Source organism: Prionailurus bengalensis, chromosome D3, assembly GCF_016509475.1.
Source record: "Prionailurus bengalensis isolate Pbe53 chromosome D3, Fcat_Pben_1.1_paternal_pri, whole genome shotgun sequence".
NCBI lineage: Eukaryota > Metazoa > Chordata > Mammalia > Carnivora > Felidae > Prionailurus > Prionailurus bengalensis.
In genome coordinates, this window is record NC_057356.1 from 8,227,470 (window position 1) to 8,243,633 (window position 16,164).

Genomic DNA, 16,164 nt, shown 5'->3' on the forward strand with positions numbered 1-16,164 from the left:
ATGTCTTTATTTCTTTACTGTTTAGAAGAAACAGTACTCGTCTCTTATTTTCTAGGTACTCCTTAACTATATTCAAACAGAATGACAGACATTAATCATTATTCAACTTTTATAGAATTTTGGTGTATTTTCTAGATCTTATTTAAAAACTACCTGGTTTTGGGCGCCTGGGTGGCGCAGTCGGTTAAGCGTCCGACTTCGGCCAGGTCACGATCTCGTGGTCCGTGAGTTCAAACCCCACGTCGGGCTCTGGGCTGATGGCTCGGAGCCTGGAGCCTGTTTCCGATTCTGTGTCTCCCTCTCTCTCTGCCCCTCCCCCGTTCATGCTCTGTCTCTCTCTGTCCCAAAAATAAATAAACGTTGAAAAAAAAATTTTTTTTTAAATAAAATAAAATAAAAACTACCTGGTTTCATTTTAGACAAATAATCTTTCATTTTACAATGGAAACACTGTATGTTTTGATCCTCAGAGGTTATAAAAACCCTTTACACAATAATAAAGTATAGTTTACACAATAATAAAGTATTTTCAAGAATTGGCTACTGAATAATGGCAATGATGGTTATTAATAATTACAGATATTTAGGTCAATAATTTGTTTTATTTTATTAAACTGTAAACAATGATAGCTCCTATTTATTGAATGCTACACTAGGCATTGGGCTAATTGCCTTATGCACATTTTCGTATCACGCTAAGTATTGTTACCTTCTTTTTTTTCCAGTTGAATTAAATGATATATAAAGACAAAAAAATAATTGCGCAAGGTCACTTTAAGTGGTGGAGCCAGGATTTGAAATTATATTTCTCTGATTCCAAAGCCCATGATCTTGACAAGTCTCTGAACTGCTTGTACTGCTCCTGTTGTACTGCTCCCGGGACCTTTAATGATTTAAGTTCTAAATGTGACTTTTTTGCTCATATAAATTATTACAACACAGAATTATGAGTACATTTAAATTTTAATCCTCAAAGTCTATTCAAAATAAAATCTATCAGCAGTTAGGTTTTTGTTGGTGATGGGCAGGTTTTGAGGTGGGTTGCACTTTTAATTATACTTTTTTTAGATTGATACAAATATGTAGCTTAAAAAGCAAAACATTACTACACAGCTCATAATGAAAATAATGATCCTCTTTCACACTCCCAAGTCCTCCTTCCTTGAGGCAACCACTCTAAATGCCTTTGGTTGTCTCTTCTAGTGTTTACTTCTACATTTCTAAATAACGTTTATGCTGAAACTTTAAAACTTTTTTCAGTTGTTGGCATACTACCGTAGGAAATAAGGATTTAGCCCTACACTCCCCATTCCCTGTCTACTCCCATACCCATACTTTCATTCATTAGAGCCTCCCAATATAATTATAATTGGTTAAATCATTATTTAGTATATTCATTGTGATGATTGTAGAACCATAGTTTACAGCTGAGACACATAGTATATACTATGATTACATATCTGTTCCTGTACACTTTTTAAAAAATTAATACTGACCTCATTTTTTTTTTGGTTTGGTTAGTTTTTAAATGTACCTGTCACCCACTCATCTCCAGACCTTCTGATAGAACCATGCAATTTATCTTAATATGGCATATGTTCATATACAGTAATCTATTAATTACATTTTGTAAACCTTAGGTTTATTGTTCCTGGAGTCCCTTTCATTCTTCTGTTCCAGTCTTGGAAGATTTTTATGTAAGCTTGCTGTAAACCGTAGATCCACTGTAAACTGTAATCTGGGGCTTTGTATTCATCATCCTGGAAATTTCTTTAGTGATTCTCTTGTTTTGGATCCCCTACTTCCCACATCCCAAGTCTTCTCTTTCTTAGTTTATTTCCTTGTTGTAATAGAGAATGTTCCTGAAAAGGGGGGACTGGGGAGGTACATTTTTGAGAAACTTGCTTGTTTGAAACTGTTTTTATTCCATCTTCATATACATGATTGATAGTTTGACTGAATGATGAATTCCAGTTGAACATCTTTTTCCCTGAGAATTTTGAAGGCATTGTTCTGTTGTCTTCTAGTATTCGTTGTTGCTGTTTGAGGCTGTTTCGATTCCCAGCCCTTTAATGTGACCTTTTATTGTTATTGTTGTTATTTTACCTCTCTTGAAACTTTTGGGATTCTCTCTCTACCTCTGATTTTCTAAATTTTTAAGATTATGGGCTTAAATGTAACTCTTTTCTTCTTTCATTGAGCTGGGCATTCTATTGGCCATTTTAATTTAGAATCTTATTTTATATCCTTCAGTTCTGGGAGATTCTCTTGTATTATTTCTACTCTTTAAAAAAAATTCTCTTCAGGGTGTCTGGGTGGCTCAGTTGGTTAAGTATCTGACTTCAGCTCAGGTCATGGGTTTGAGCCACTTGTTGGGCTCTGTGCTGACAGCTCAGAGCCTGAAGCCTGCTTCAGATTCTGTGTTTCCTTGTCTCTCTGCCCCTACCCTGCTTATTCTCTGTCTCTCAAAAATAAATAAACATTAAAAAATATTTTTTAAAATTTCTGTTCTGTTCTAGAACTCAGTTACAGTTGGAGTCTTCTATATTGATTCTTTAATGTTTACTTTCAAAATGTTTAATTAAAAAAATGTTAAGTAAGAGTAGGTGACAATATGTGTGTGTTGTGTTATATGCGAAGAGTAAAGAATAATGAGATCATGAACATATATACACTTAACACTCAGCTTTAAAAAAAGAAACTGTGTGGCTCCTGTGTGCCTCTTCTTTATCCCATTCCATTCCCACCCCTCTCAGAGGTAACCACCATCTCAAGTTAGGTGTTTGTCATTCTCTGACTTTTCTTTACTGTTTGACCACACATTTGTATCCCTAAATGATATATTGTTTAGTTTTCCTAAGCAATACTAATGGAAGCCCTTCTCTGTATATTCTGTAACTTGCTTGTTTTGCTCTACATTATTTCTTGAACTTATAATTGTTTACTTCCAGTATAGAAATATAAATATATAGAGATATATAAAATTGAATCTACAACAATTCATTGTGGCTTATTTTCCAGGGTTTTTTTGCTATTGCAGTGTTTCTGTCAAAATTCTTATGTATGTCTCCCATGGCTGTGAACAGAGTTTCTCCAAGGCAGTGTTTCTTACCTTTTTTCACAACATGACACTTAAAAAAATTTGATCATTGTTTAGCATACTGAGATAAAAGGACAAGGCTGCTTATAGCTGAGGGTGACTGGCTTGGGAGTTCTTTATAGTATCTTACCCAGCTGCTGCAAAATCTTAGTGGATAAATGCCTTGGCACACACTTGATATTTGTGCCACATGACTGCAGTGGAACATAGAGCATGCCCCACTTATGAAGCCCTGCTCTGGAGCGGTACCTTTCACAGAGTTGTCTGAAGACCAGTTTTAGTCCACAAACTGTTAGTTACTAATCCATGGCCATGTAAGTTGAGCAGAAACATTTAGAAACATTTATAGTAATGTGATATTTTTATTATTTTAGAAAAGTGTCCACTCTACAAATGATTAGAAATTTTAAAAACTGCTCCATCACCATAGATAAATTTGAAATGCCCTGCCATTCATGGAGTGGAGTTGGTGGGGCATAGGGTGAACACAATGTCAAGTTAAGTAGATACAAAATGTTTTCCAAACTGTTGCTCTAAATTAGAAATCCCCCACTCCAGTGGTGTCCCACTTCCTCCTCATCTTCACCAACACTTAGTATTGAAGGACTTACTTTTGCTAATTTGGTGGGTGTTAAAATAGTATATTAATGTGGTTTTAATTTGTATGACTGATTTGATTACTAATGAGACTGAGCATCTTTTATTATGTTTATTGGCCATCTTGGGTTTCTCCTCTGCTAAAAGTCTATTCAAGTATTTTATCTGTTTTTCTACTGAATTTATTTGTCTTTCACTTACTGATTTATAGGTTTAATTTATATATTTTGGATACAAATCCTTTATTGGTTTAATGTGTTACAAAAATGCTCTCCCAAATTGTGATTTATATCCTTAATCTCTTAATATATATTTCGATGAATGAATGTTCTTGATTTTAGCCAAGTTGAGTTTATCAATCATCTATTTTCAGTTTGTGCATTTTGTGTCTTGTTTAAGAAATCCTTTCCTGTGGTGCCCGGGTGGCTCAGTTGGTTGAGTGTCTGACTCTTGATCTCGGCTCAGGTCATGATCCCAGGGTCATGGTATTGAGCTTCATGCTATCTGTGCTATATGTGCTAAGCGTGGAGCCTGCGTAAGATTCTCTCTCTCTCTCTCTCTCTCTCTCTCTCTCTCTCTTCTCTCTTTCTCTCTCTCTCTCTCCCTTTCCCTCTCCCTCTTCCCCTCCATCCATTTGCACACATGCATGCTCTCACTCTGAATATCAAGAAAAAGTGTTTCCTATCTCAAAATTATAGTGATATTTTCCTATATTCCAGAAGAATTTTAGTTTTGTCTTTCACATTTAAGTCTGTAATCCAGTAGGAATGGATTTTTATATGTTATGAAGCAAAGGGCCCATTAATTGAAAGTCCATTCTTTTCCCTCAAATTTTCCACAGCAGCAGTCTACATAAACAAAATCCCTTTGAGAGCTTAAATAATTTAAAAAATATATAAAGGGTTTCTGAGACCAAAAAGTTTGAGAATCACTGTTACAGATCCACAAGAAAAAATTAAAAGTTCCAATAAATAGGCAAAGCAATCTTGAAAAAGAAAACCAAAGCTGGAGGCATCACAATCCCAGACTTCAAGATGTATTACAAAATTGTAATCATCAAGACAGTATCGTACTGGCACAAAAATAGACACTCAGATCAATGGAACAGAATAGAGAACCCAGAAATGGACCCAGAAACATATGGCCAACTAATCTTTGACAAAACAGGAGAGAATATCCAGTGGAATACAGTCTCTTCAGCAAGTGGTGCTGGGAAAACTGGACAGTGACATGCAGAAAAATGAACCTGGACCACTTTCTTACACCATACACAAAAATAAACTCAAAATGGATGAAAGATCTAAAGATAAGACAGGAAGCCATCAAAATCCTAGAGGAGAAAGGCAGAAACCTCTTTGACCTTGGCTGCAGCAACTTCTTACTCAACACATCTCCGGAGGCAAGGGAAACAAAAGCAAAAATGAACTATTGAGACCTCATTAAAATAAAGAGTTTCTGCACAGCGAAGGAAACAATCAGCAAAACTAAAAGGCAACGAACGGAATGGGAGAAGATATTTGCAAATGACATACCAGATAAAGGGTTAGTATCCAGAATCCATAGAGAACTTATCAAACTCAACACCCAAAAAACAAATCATCCAGTGAAGAAATGGGCAAAAGACACGAATAGACACTTCTCCAAAGAAGACATCCAGATGGCCAACTGACACATGAAAAAATGCTCAACATCATTCATCATCTGGGAAATACAAATCAAAACCACAATGAGATACCCCCTCACACCTGTCAGAATGGCTAATATTAACAACTCAGGCAACAACAGATGTTGATGAGGATGCAGACAAAGAGGATCTCTTTTGCACTGCTGGTGGGAATGCAAACTGGTACAGCCACTCTGGAAAACAGTATGGAGGTTCCTCAAAAAAATAAAAATAGAACTACCCTACGACCCAGCAATTGCACTACTAGGTATTTATCCAAGGGATACAGATGTGCTGTTTTGAAGGGGCACATGCACCCCAATGTTTATAGCAGCACTATCAATAATAACCAAAGTATGGAAAGAGCCCCAATGTCCATCGATGGATGGATGGATGAAGAAGATGTGGGGTGTGTGTGTGTGTGTGTGTGTGTGTGTGTGTGTGTGAGAGAGATGGAGTATTACCCAGCAATCAAAAAGAATGAAATCTTGCCATTTGCAACTACGTGGATGGAACTAGAGGGTATTATGCTGAGCGAAATTAGTCAGAGAAAGACAAATATCATATGACTTCACTCATATGAGGACTTTAAGATATAAAACAGATGAACATAAGAGAAGGGAAGCAATATAAAAACAGGGAGGGGGACAAAACAGAAGAGACTCTTAAATATAGAGTACAAAGAGAGAGTTGCTGGAGGGGTTGTGGGAAGGGGGATGGGCTAAATGGGTAAGGGACTTAAGGAATCTACTCCTGAAATCATTGTTGTACCATATGCTAACTAACTTGGATATAAATTATAAACAAATTATAGAAAAAAACTCCAATAAAAAAGTGGGCCAAAGGCAAATAATGTTTTTAATCCCCACGGATGAATAATGAACATGACAAAAAAGTGAGTTTCCTTAATAAATGCAGATAAAAAGTAAAATACCATTTTAATTATCAAACTGACAATTATTGAAAGTACTATAGGGGCGCCTGGGTGGCGCAGTCGGTTAAGCGTCCGACTTCAGCCAGGTCACAATCTCGCGGTCCGTGAGTTCGAGCCCCGCATCGGGCTCTGGGCTGATGGCTCAGAGCCTGGAGCCTGTTTCCGATTCTGTGACTCCCTCTCTCTCTGCCCCTCCCCCGTTCATGCTCTGTCTCTCTCTGTCCCAAAAATAAATAAACGTTGAAAAAAAAATTAAAAAAAAAAAAAAAGAAAGTACTATAAATAGCCTTTGAAGGGCAGTTTGGCAAAATCTATCAAAATCCTACTTCCTTCTTACCATTTCTGAAAATATGTCCTATAGAAATTATTAAGAATGTGTCTGAAGATTTAGCTTCAATATATTCACCCGGGTTTTTGTGATAGTTTGAAAATTCAGAAATAATCTAAAATCCAAATGATAGTGAGAAAAAATGTCCAATGGAAGAAAAACATGGATAATGTATTTTATTTCCTCTAATTCATCCAGAGTAGTGGGTCCCTTACAGTGCTTTGATGGCCACCTATTGCTTAATTGTACATAACCATCATTAATCTGGCCAAAACTACCCTTCCCTTACTTAGGTAGTCTGTCCAGTGAATGTCAAATAGTAACCAATCAGCATAGAGCACATTGAGTAATTGGTGGGTTTGTTCTTCCACCAAAAATATTTATAGCTTTTAGCTTTTAAAAATAATTCTGGAGCACAGCAAGATAAAGAAGGGAAAAATTGGCCTAGATTACAGAAGATAGCAGATGAATAGGGTTGATTTCACTTTGGGCACTTTGCCCAGGACACTTTTAATAGAACATATAGTTACTCTAGGGATTCTGAGTCTGTGGTTATGGCAGGCTTACACGTTTATTCTTTAAAAGGAAAAATTGCAAGTTATTAGACTCTAGGTACATTGGTATGACTTAAATTTTTAAACCATTCCTGTAATCCAGCTATTGATAATTTGCTGTGTGTGGGCTGGATTCCTTACCATTAAAACTAAATCATGGATAGAAAAATATTTTGAACTTCCTTCCTCTAAAACACAGTGGGTTCTTCATTTCTTTCAGAGTTTAAGTCAAGTTTAAAAAGTCTAAACTAGGAATTAGAAGGTTATTTTTTAAGTATATTTATTGTGAGAGGAATAGAGTATGTGTGTGAGCAGGGGAGGGACAGAGAGAGAGAGGGAGAGAGAGAATCCCAAGCAGGCTCCACGCTGACAGTGTGCAGCCCAGTGTAGGGCTCAAACTGGAAATGTGAGATCAAAAGTCAAGACGCCTAACCAGCTGAGCCACCCAGACGCCCCTAGGAGGTTATGTTTTTGTGAAGAATTTTTTTTTTTAATTTTTTTTTTTTTCAACGTTTATTTATTTTTGGGACAGGGAGAGACACAGCATGAACGGGGGAGGGGCAGAGAGAGAGGGAGACACAGAATCGGAAACAGGCTCCAGGCTCCGAGCCGTCAGCCCAGAGCCTGATGCGGGGCTCGAACTCACGGACCGCGAGATCGTGACCTGGCTGAAGTCGGACGCTTAACCGACTGCGCCATCCAGGCGCCCCTGTGAAGAATTTTTAATCTTACTATTTTTGAGGACTTTCTTTGTGTACTGAAAAATCAATCGAGTCTTCAAAGAAAAAATCACCTAAATGTTAGAAATGTTGTGCTTCCTATTTTATACCTTACAATTTAGAATTATTGCCCTCATGTTTAGCCTTATAAATTAGAAGGAAAAATACCAACATGGTAGTAGAGCTTGGTAGGATAGTAGAGTAGGATAATGGCTTTGAGTGAATTTTATCCTTTTTTCTGTTTTCCAAAATTTCAGTAATTCATGACTTTTATTATTTGTAAAATTATTTATCACTCTCCTCTCAAGTTAGCCTTTAGAAGGACTGAGTATTAAAAAGGCTAAGATTCTAGGGGTGCCTGAGTGGCTCAGTTAGTTAAGCATCCAACTTCGCTCAGGTCATGATCTCGCAGTTCGTGAGTTCGAGCCCCGCATTGGGCTCTGGGCTGACAGTTCAGAGCCTGGAGCCTGCTTCAGATTCTGTCACCTTCTCTTTCTGCCCCTCCCCCACTCACGCACTTTGTCTACCTCAAATATAAACATTAAAATTAAAAAAAATAAAAAGGCTAAGACTCTTAAAGAATTAAGCTTACTTTTGTTTTGAAGTAATGTGCTTAAATATAACAGGCCAAATTCTTAGTTGGAATTTTTCGAAAAATGTAGTTAGTAAAAGGATAAAGCAGGAAGAAAAATTATTTTATGTAGTAAGAGAATCTGAAAATTATTAGTATAATGGTACATAAGAGGAAGTAATTTTTTTTTAAGTATTATGTTCTGTTTCAGAAATACCAGAAATTTCTCACATTTGCTTCTGGTATTTGCTTCTTATATCAAGCAATACTTTTAATGAGCCAGAATCTTTACACCTGCTGTTTCCTCTACCTGGAATGCTCTTTGCCTCTTCCTCCTTCCTCTAACAACACACTCTTACTTCTTCAGTCTTGGCTCAAATGTAATTATTTTGGGAAGCTTGCCATAATCCACTTCCCCTAAATCCCAATGCCCACCTTTCCTACCTTCATCCCAACCCAGGTTAAACTCCTGTTATTTATTCTCAGGACACCTTCATAATGTTCAGCCATGGTTGTAAACATCAGTTCAATGTTTGTTTTCACCACTATTTCCTTAAGCTTGGTGAGGGCAGAACTTCTGAGTATCTTGTTTAGAGTTGTATTCTCAATGTCTGGCGCAGTGCCTAATACATGATAGTTAGTAAATAGAGCTTATCAAATGAATCCTGTAATTACTATTCATTTTCATTTGCTTTTTCCAAACTATAGTTGGTATTACTTAATAGTGGGGATCTTTCCGCTAGAGTAGTTATAACTTTATACCTTTGGTATAAAGGTCGGTAGATAGCTGAATTAAGCAACTGTAAATTCCCACTAACCTGGAATATTCTTAGCTTTTTAAGGTTTGGGATGGGCTTCATTCCAATGTCTCAGATGCTTCTTAGTGTATACGGTCACAGTACACTTCCTTAAATGATAAATAGTAGCTATAGGTTTTGACTATTCTGATTGGCCATATTAATCTCAATAGATGTAGTACATGTAGTACATCCAAAATAGTACAGTATGCAAGAGATATCATGGTAAGATCACAGCCAGAATTGGTTTCCTACTTTTTCTCCTCCTCCTCCTCCTCCCCCTCCTTTTTTAAACTTTTTTTTTTAATAGGGTTGAGTTTCTGGTTTTTTAAACCCTTATTTGTAAAGCCCCAAATGAACAGCTTTTACATAAGGATTTACAACATTTAGATGGGTCCAAAAATTAAAACCTACACAAAATATTTTAATTGAGCAGTTAGTCTTTCCAAGTTTTCTAATGAAACTAAGTTATTATATACTCATGACACAAATGTTAGACAGTAGAAAATAAAATGTTTCTAATACATTGAAGTTAATATATTTAGCAACTACTTTTATATTCATGTTACATATTGTGTTCTTTTACAGTTCAAACGATATGTCAGTAAACTTCGAAGCAAGAGTACAGTTTTCAAAAAGAAGCATCAAATAATAGCTGAATTTAAAGCTGAATTCGGCCTCTTGCAGAGGACAGAAGAACTTCTTAAGCAACGGCATGAAAATATTCAACATCAACTGGTAATACAATATTATCTGGAGTGCTAGAAATACAAATGCCAGGAGGTTTATAGGTTGTAGCTGTATACTGAGGTCGTTGTTTTTACTGAAAACATCATAAAATTATTAATTTTCTCTGATTAATTACAGAGATGTCATATAAGCTGATTCATTTATTTTTTTAATGTTTATTTATTTTTGAGAGAGAGAGAGAGAGACACAGAGCATGAGCAGGGGTGGGGCAGAGAGGGAAGGAGACACAGAATCAGAAGCAGGCTCTAGGCTTGGAGCTGTCAGCACAGAGCCGGATGCAGGGCTTGAACTCTCGAACTGTGAGATCATGACCTGAGCCAAAGTCAGCCACTTAACCTACTGAGCCACCCAGGCACCCCAATTCATTTATTTTTTTAGTGTAGCCGTAAGCACTAACTTTTTTATGTGTGCTGACATTGGGGTAATTAATAGAAGCTGAATTCCAAATACATCTTTCTAGTTAATATGAGAAAAATTATCATACCAAGAAGAGTGACTGTAAAACATTTATTTATCATGGCCTGTTGGGCAGAAGTTTCTAGGCAGCCACTTACATGGAGCTTTGAAAAGAAATATCCGGGAAAGGTACCATATGGAAGTTTGCCTGCAGGCTTGCTCCTTATGTATTTGTGCCTTGGTTGTCATAAAAGAGTTAAGTCCAGAGCAGTCCCTCTAATAGCAAAGCTGTTCTCATTATGGACACCAGTTCCTCAGAGTTTTCTTGATTTGAGTTTTTTTGTGTTTTCACCCATGGGGAAATTATTTCATCAGGTTGTTGGTTTACTAGCTAACAATAATCTGGTGGAAGTAAACGAAGTTTCAACCAGTCATGGTTAAGCTGGCAATATGAACTTTCTGTCTCATGCTGTTAAATGGTGTTTGGTTCTAGGCAACTTAAGATAGAACATTTACTATGTAGCAGCCATGGATTCTTATGATACTTCTTCCCAAATTGATAGGTAGTTAATTGTGTTTCTGTTCACTTCAAAATATTTTCAAATTTCCATTATGATTTCTTTGATCTATGGATTATTGGTTAAAACTAAACATTTTCTAGTTACCTTTCTGTTATTGATTTCTACCTTATTTCCACTGTGACCAGAGAACATTCTGTGTGATTTTAGTCCTTCAAGATTTGTTGAGTGTTTCATTATGGTCCAGCAAATGGTCTATTTTGGTCATTGTGCCAGCGCAGTTGAGAAGAATGTATATTCTGCAGTTTGTTAGGAATGGTGTTCTCTATATGTCAATTCAGTGAAGCGTGTTAACCATGATAGTCAAATCTTCCATATTCCTACTGATATTTTTGTTTTCTTGTCCCATTAGTTATTGAGAGAGGTGTGTTAAAATCTCTATGATTATTGCTTTGTCTGCTTTCCTTTAAATCCATCAGCTTTTTCTTTACATTTTTTCTTAAGTTGGGTTCCCTAGAAGCAGAGCCCGAGAAGGCAGTACTCTGTACAAGTGATTTATTGAGGGAGGGAGTGCCTTCAGAAGAAGGGGAATGAGGAGAGCAGATAGTACAGCAGAAAAGAGCCAAGCAAGGATGTAGTCCTGACTAGACAGCTTCATTTTGATTCTGTGAGGAGCTTTGGAGCATAAATTACAGCATGAAATTGATTCCATCTTGAGGCAAGGGGGCTGGCCTTTTATACTCCTGTATCAGTCAGTCATTGGCTGTGGCACAGTGTAACCTCCTAGCCCAATGAGGCGGCACTCTCTGGAGAAGGGGCACCTGTGAACCTTTAGCAGCCAGTAACTATCATGGCAGCTTGCAGACAAGGTCTGAGTGAGGCACCAACAACGTCCATTACAATGTACCCCTTACAATGTTGGGATCTACCTGTTTTTCATGTTAAACTCACTCCATTTAGGTATAGCTTCTACAGGATTCTGACTGGTCACAATTTCTAGGAAAATTTGTAGGAGGAGGGTTAATTGGACAAATGAAAACTCCCATTGCTACATTTGGTCCCAAGGACATAATAATAATCAACATCTCCTTCCTTTACCATCCATTCTAGATTTCCCTCATGTTTGGCTAGCACCTCCACTGGTCTAAATGATTTATTTGTGGAGTGACCCAGTCCCTCATCTTTAAGAGGCGCGTGTAATCATGACCTTATCAGGCTGTGGTTGCTGTCTTTACTTATTTACTGTTAAAACCGGGCATGGGAGTACCAAGATATACCCTAATGGATCATCTGACTGCCGAACATATTCCTATCTGCCCTTATTATATAGCAGCTTATGTATAGCATTATGTTGTCCTGCCAATATAATAACTCCTTTATTTGTCTGCTGGTCTATGAGTATGAGGAGCCCAAGTGACGAAATGGTAGCCAAAGCATTAAGTTTAAAGGCCTTTTATTGCACCTTCTGGTAAAAGCATATACACTCTGGAAACCAGAAAATCTGCACCTACAGAGCCTAAAGGTGCCAAGAAAGGAAATATAATTCCCTAAGTGGATAAGTTGGCATCCCGGTGAGTGGTGACACTCATACTTTCATTCTGTGGCTTAAGACCAATATATTCCTTGTTTGCAACACAGCACCAAATGGTGGGCATTGGTCTAAGATGTACATTCTATCCTAAAGAATAGAGCTCATCCTCACAGGCCATCAACTCTAAGCTGACACCTTAGCTGTACCTTCAACAAGGCCTTCTACCAGCCTATCAGGCTATTAGCTTCCTGGATGGTGGAGTATGTGACACAGAGACTGAATCCCATGGTCATGTGTCCCCCACCATATCTCCTTTGCCATAAAGAAGATTCCACATCAGTGGAAGATTCCACATCAGTAGATCAAATACTCTGAGCCCTTGGATACTGATGCTGGCTACAGCACTGTGGGCAATAAAAGCAAATCCTTACTCAGAATATGGGTCAGTCCAAGTCAGGATGAAATGTTGCCCTTTTTAAGGCAGAAAGATGATTGGTTTCCTCAAGGTATGATTATATCTAGAGCTCAGGATTGGTCTCTCTATTGTTGCCAGGTCAGACATTTGGCAGTGGGCATAGCTAGATGGGCATTGGTGAGGGAGCCCATGCTATTTGGCCCTTGCTTAGCCCCCATCTCTGTCAACATAGCCATTCTGTTCATGAGCCCATTGTCTAAGCACTGGGTGGCCAATAACAGAGGCTGGCTGATATCTACTGGCCAAATCATCCTTTCCACTTGGTTGTTTAGTGTCACTTCTGCTGTGGACATTCTCTAGTGGCCATTAGCTTGTGATCAAAAGATCTTCATACTTAGTGTGTTGCGCCCATAGGTCTATCTGCATGCCCCTTCCCCAGACCTCCCAATCTTCCAGTCCTGGCACCTTGCTTCTTCCAGGCCCCTGGCCAATAAGCTAAGCCACTTGCCATTTGGCCAGAGGATACAGGATAATCTAGGGGTTCAAGGTTCTCAAGTGAGTCTTGGCAGGTATTCCGTTCCAGACTCAGCACCCTTTCTCAGAGTCCTAACTTTAGCATAGAATATATTCAGTTTTCTCTGAAGTTTTGCCCTGCTAACAATTAAATTGTGTGCCTGGTTTTCAGCTCCTTCTGACCTTCAGCCATAGGAAATGAGGGTTTCTTTGAAGTTCCTAAGAAGGTTCTCTAACCTTATCACTTTACTTTAAATTACTGATTGATTAATATATTTGAGCCTGTCATTTTATCTCTTCAACTATACCTGGAGCTTAGCCACCCCAATTCTATAGTCCTTATAGTTATTATTTCTCCATGCTTCTCAAACACAAGCAACATTGTACCAGCTAGTATAGTGCATCCCTGTGACAATTCAAGAAGCAGACACCAAGATGTACAAGAGATTTGTTGGAGGAGATACATAAGAAAGGTAAAGGCAAGAGAGCCAAGAGGATGCAGGGAAAATCATTAGGCCTTAATATAAGTGTGATATCCATGAAGGGAGAGAGAAGGAAGGACGGTTATGTAGGAAGAGCCTCAGACTGCAGCACAGTTTGGGGAAAGTTTTGGTTAGAATGAGGGAGATTCCTGAACTAGTCATCCACGAGAGGAGCCCCCTGTCAGGCAGGAATGGGCCAGCACTAGTACCATTGCCATCCTCAGTCATTGCTAGGAGCACCCTGGGAGAAACATGGGCGTGGTAAGAACATGATGGTGGATCCAGAGGGGCAGCGGTTATGGCTATGAGTCCAATCTGTTCTCGGCAGGCTCTCCTGAAGGAGATCTGAGCAGTCCATTCTCATGGCCACCACTGTCACCTTCCACATATACTCTGCCTCAGTTCACCACAAGTCTTAGCAATTGCACTGCTATAACATGTATGGGACTAACAATATTCAACCTGCCACCAGTGATGGAACCCTCGGTTCCATTCAGCCAGTGAGTAATGCCACTCTAGAAGCCCATTCTTAGAGTTTGATCAGGTTCTCTAGAAGCAGAGAAACAAGAAGTCTTGCTCTTCGTATGATTAATTCAGAGAATGCTCTTAGGAGAAAGGAAGTGAAGGAACCTGAATGAAGCAATGAGGCAGAGTGGATTCATTTGGAGCCCAGTTTCCGTCTGATCCCATGAGGAGCCCTGGAGCACAAATTGCATCATAAAGTTGGTCTCGTTTTTAGGCAAGAAAACTACCCTTTTGTACCTCACTGTCAGTCATTTGCTGTGGACCCTCACTACCACCCAGGAGGTGGTATGATACAGTTCCTGTTCAGCCAATCGCATACTTTGAAGAAGGGGTAGCTGTAAGCCATAAATAGCCAACAGCTATTCTCACAACAGCTATGGGATTAGGTACCCTGACCCGGTAAGCAAATCAGGACGGAGCCCCCACTGCAAATATACTGAGATTATGTTATTAGTCCATATAAATCTAGTATCATTATCTTCCTGATAAATTGGCCCTTTGATAATTAGGAAATACCCTTTTTTTTATCTCTCATAATAGCCTTTGCCTTAATATATACTTATCTGTTATTAATACAACCACACAAACTTTCATTTAGTTAATGTTTAAAAGACATATATCTTTTGCATCCTTTCTACCTTTCTCCATCTTTGTAATTATTGTATATTTTTTGTAAGAAATATATAGTTAGCTTTTTATTTTTGTACAGTGTGGCCATCTTTGCCTTTTACTTGAGGTATTTAATCTCTTTACATTTAATGTAATTACTGATATTTTTCAACATTTTCTATTTGTTCCATCAGTTCTTCACTCTTTTTTCTCCTTTCTTCCCTTCTTTTGCATTACTCAAATACTTGTATCTTCCATGTTTCCCCTCTTTTAGCTTACTGGTTATAGCTTCTTTTTGTTATCCCTGTTATTTCTTAGTGCATAAGCCAGAAACTATAACATGCACCTCTGACTAATTACAGTCTTCCCTGTTTTACTATATCAGGGGCAATGTAAGAAACTTATGACACTTTTGCTCTATTTATCTCTTCCTCATATTATGTGCTATTGTGGATATATATTTTTAAATTCTATATATAATGTAAATCCCACATGATATTATTATATTTAATATTATTCTAGATTTATCTACCTGTTTACTCTTTTCATGGCTTTTTCCTTCCAGCACCATCATTATTCTATTGGGATCTCGTTTTCAGTATTTCACTTAGTGTAGGTCTGCTGGTGATAAGTCCACTCAATTCTTGCTTTTCTTAAAACATCTTTATTGTACCCTTATTTTGAAGCACATTTTCACCAAATATAGAATTCTTGGGTGGCAATTACTTTCTTTCAGCACTTTAAAGATTTAATTCCATTGGCTTCTGGCTTCCATTGTTTCGTGTGTGTGTGTATGTGTGTGTGTGTGTGTGTTTAAGGTAGTGTGTTATTCTCTGTTTGCTAAGATTTTTTTTTTCTGTCTTTGGTTTTTCAGCAGTTTTAACTGTGATTTTCCTACGTTTTCTTTTTTATTCATCTGGCTTGGGGTCTGTAAGGCTTATTAGAAGTGTGGCCTTAATGTCTTTGGTCAGTTTTTGAAAAGTCCTCAGCAAGTAGCATTTCTTTAAATATTATAGTCTCATTCTCTTCTCCCTTCTGTGAGCTACAATTACAGTTACGTGTATGTTAGGCTTTTTCACTATTTACCATATTCATTATGGGTTGTATGTTTTGCTTTTTTTTTTTCCATTATTTTTTTCTCTCTGTGATTTAATCTGAATTT

The 16,164-nt window shown here is 37.8% G+C and overlaps 1 protein-coding gene across 10 annotated transcripts in view; it reads left to right on the plus strand.

The window, feature by feature from the left end:
• The window catches only part of IFT81 (intraflagellar transport 81), a 192,456-nt gene that overhangs the window by 141,907 nt on the left and 34,385 nt on the right, over positions 1-16,164 (plus strand). For 9 of the 10 annotated variants that reach the window (XR_006293860.1, XR_006293861.1, XM_043557537.1 and 6 more), the window contains one exon: positions 9,852-10,001. The exons of the other annotated variant lie outside the window; for it this stretch is intronic. Coding sequence is in view for 7 of the 9 variants with exons in the window: in XM_043557537.1 (XP_043413472.1) it covers positions 9,852-10,001 (150 nt within the window). In the remaining 2 variants the exon portion in view is untranslated. The remainder of the gene's footprint in view (positions 1-9,851; positions 10,002-16,164) is intronic. 10 annotated transcript variants of the gene reach the window in all.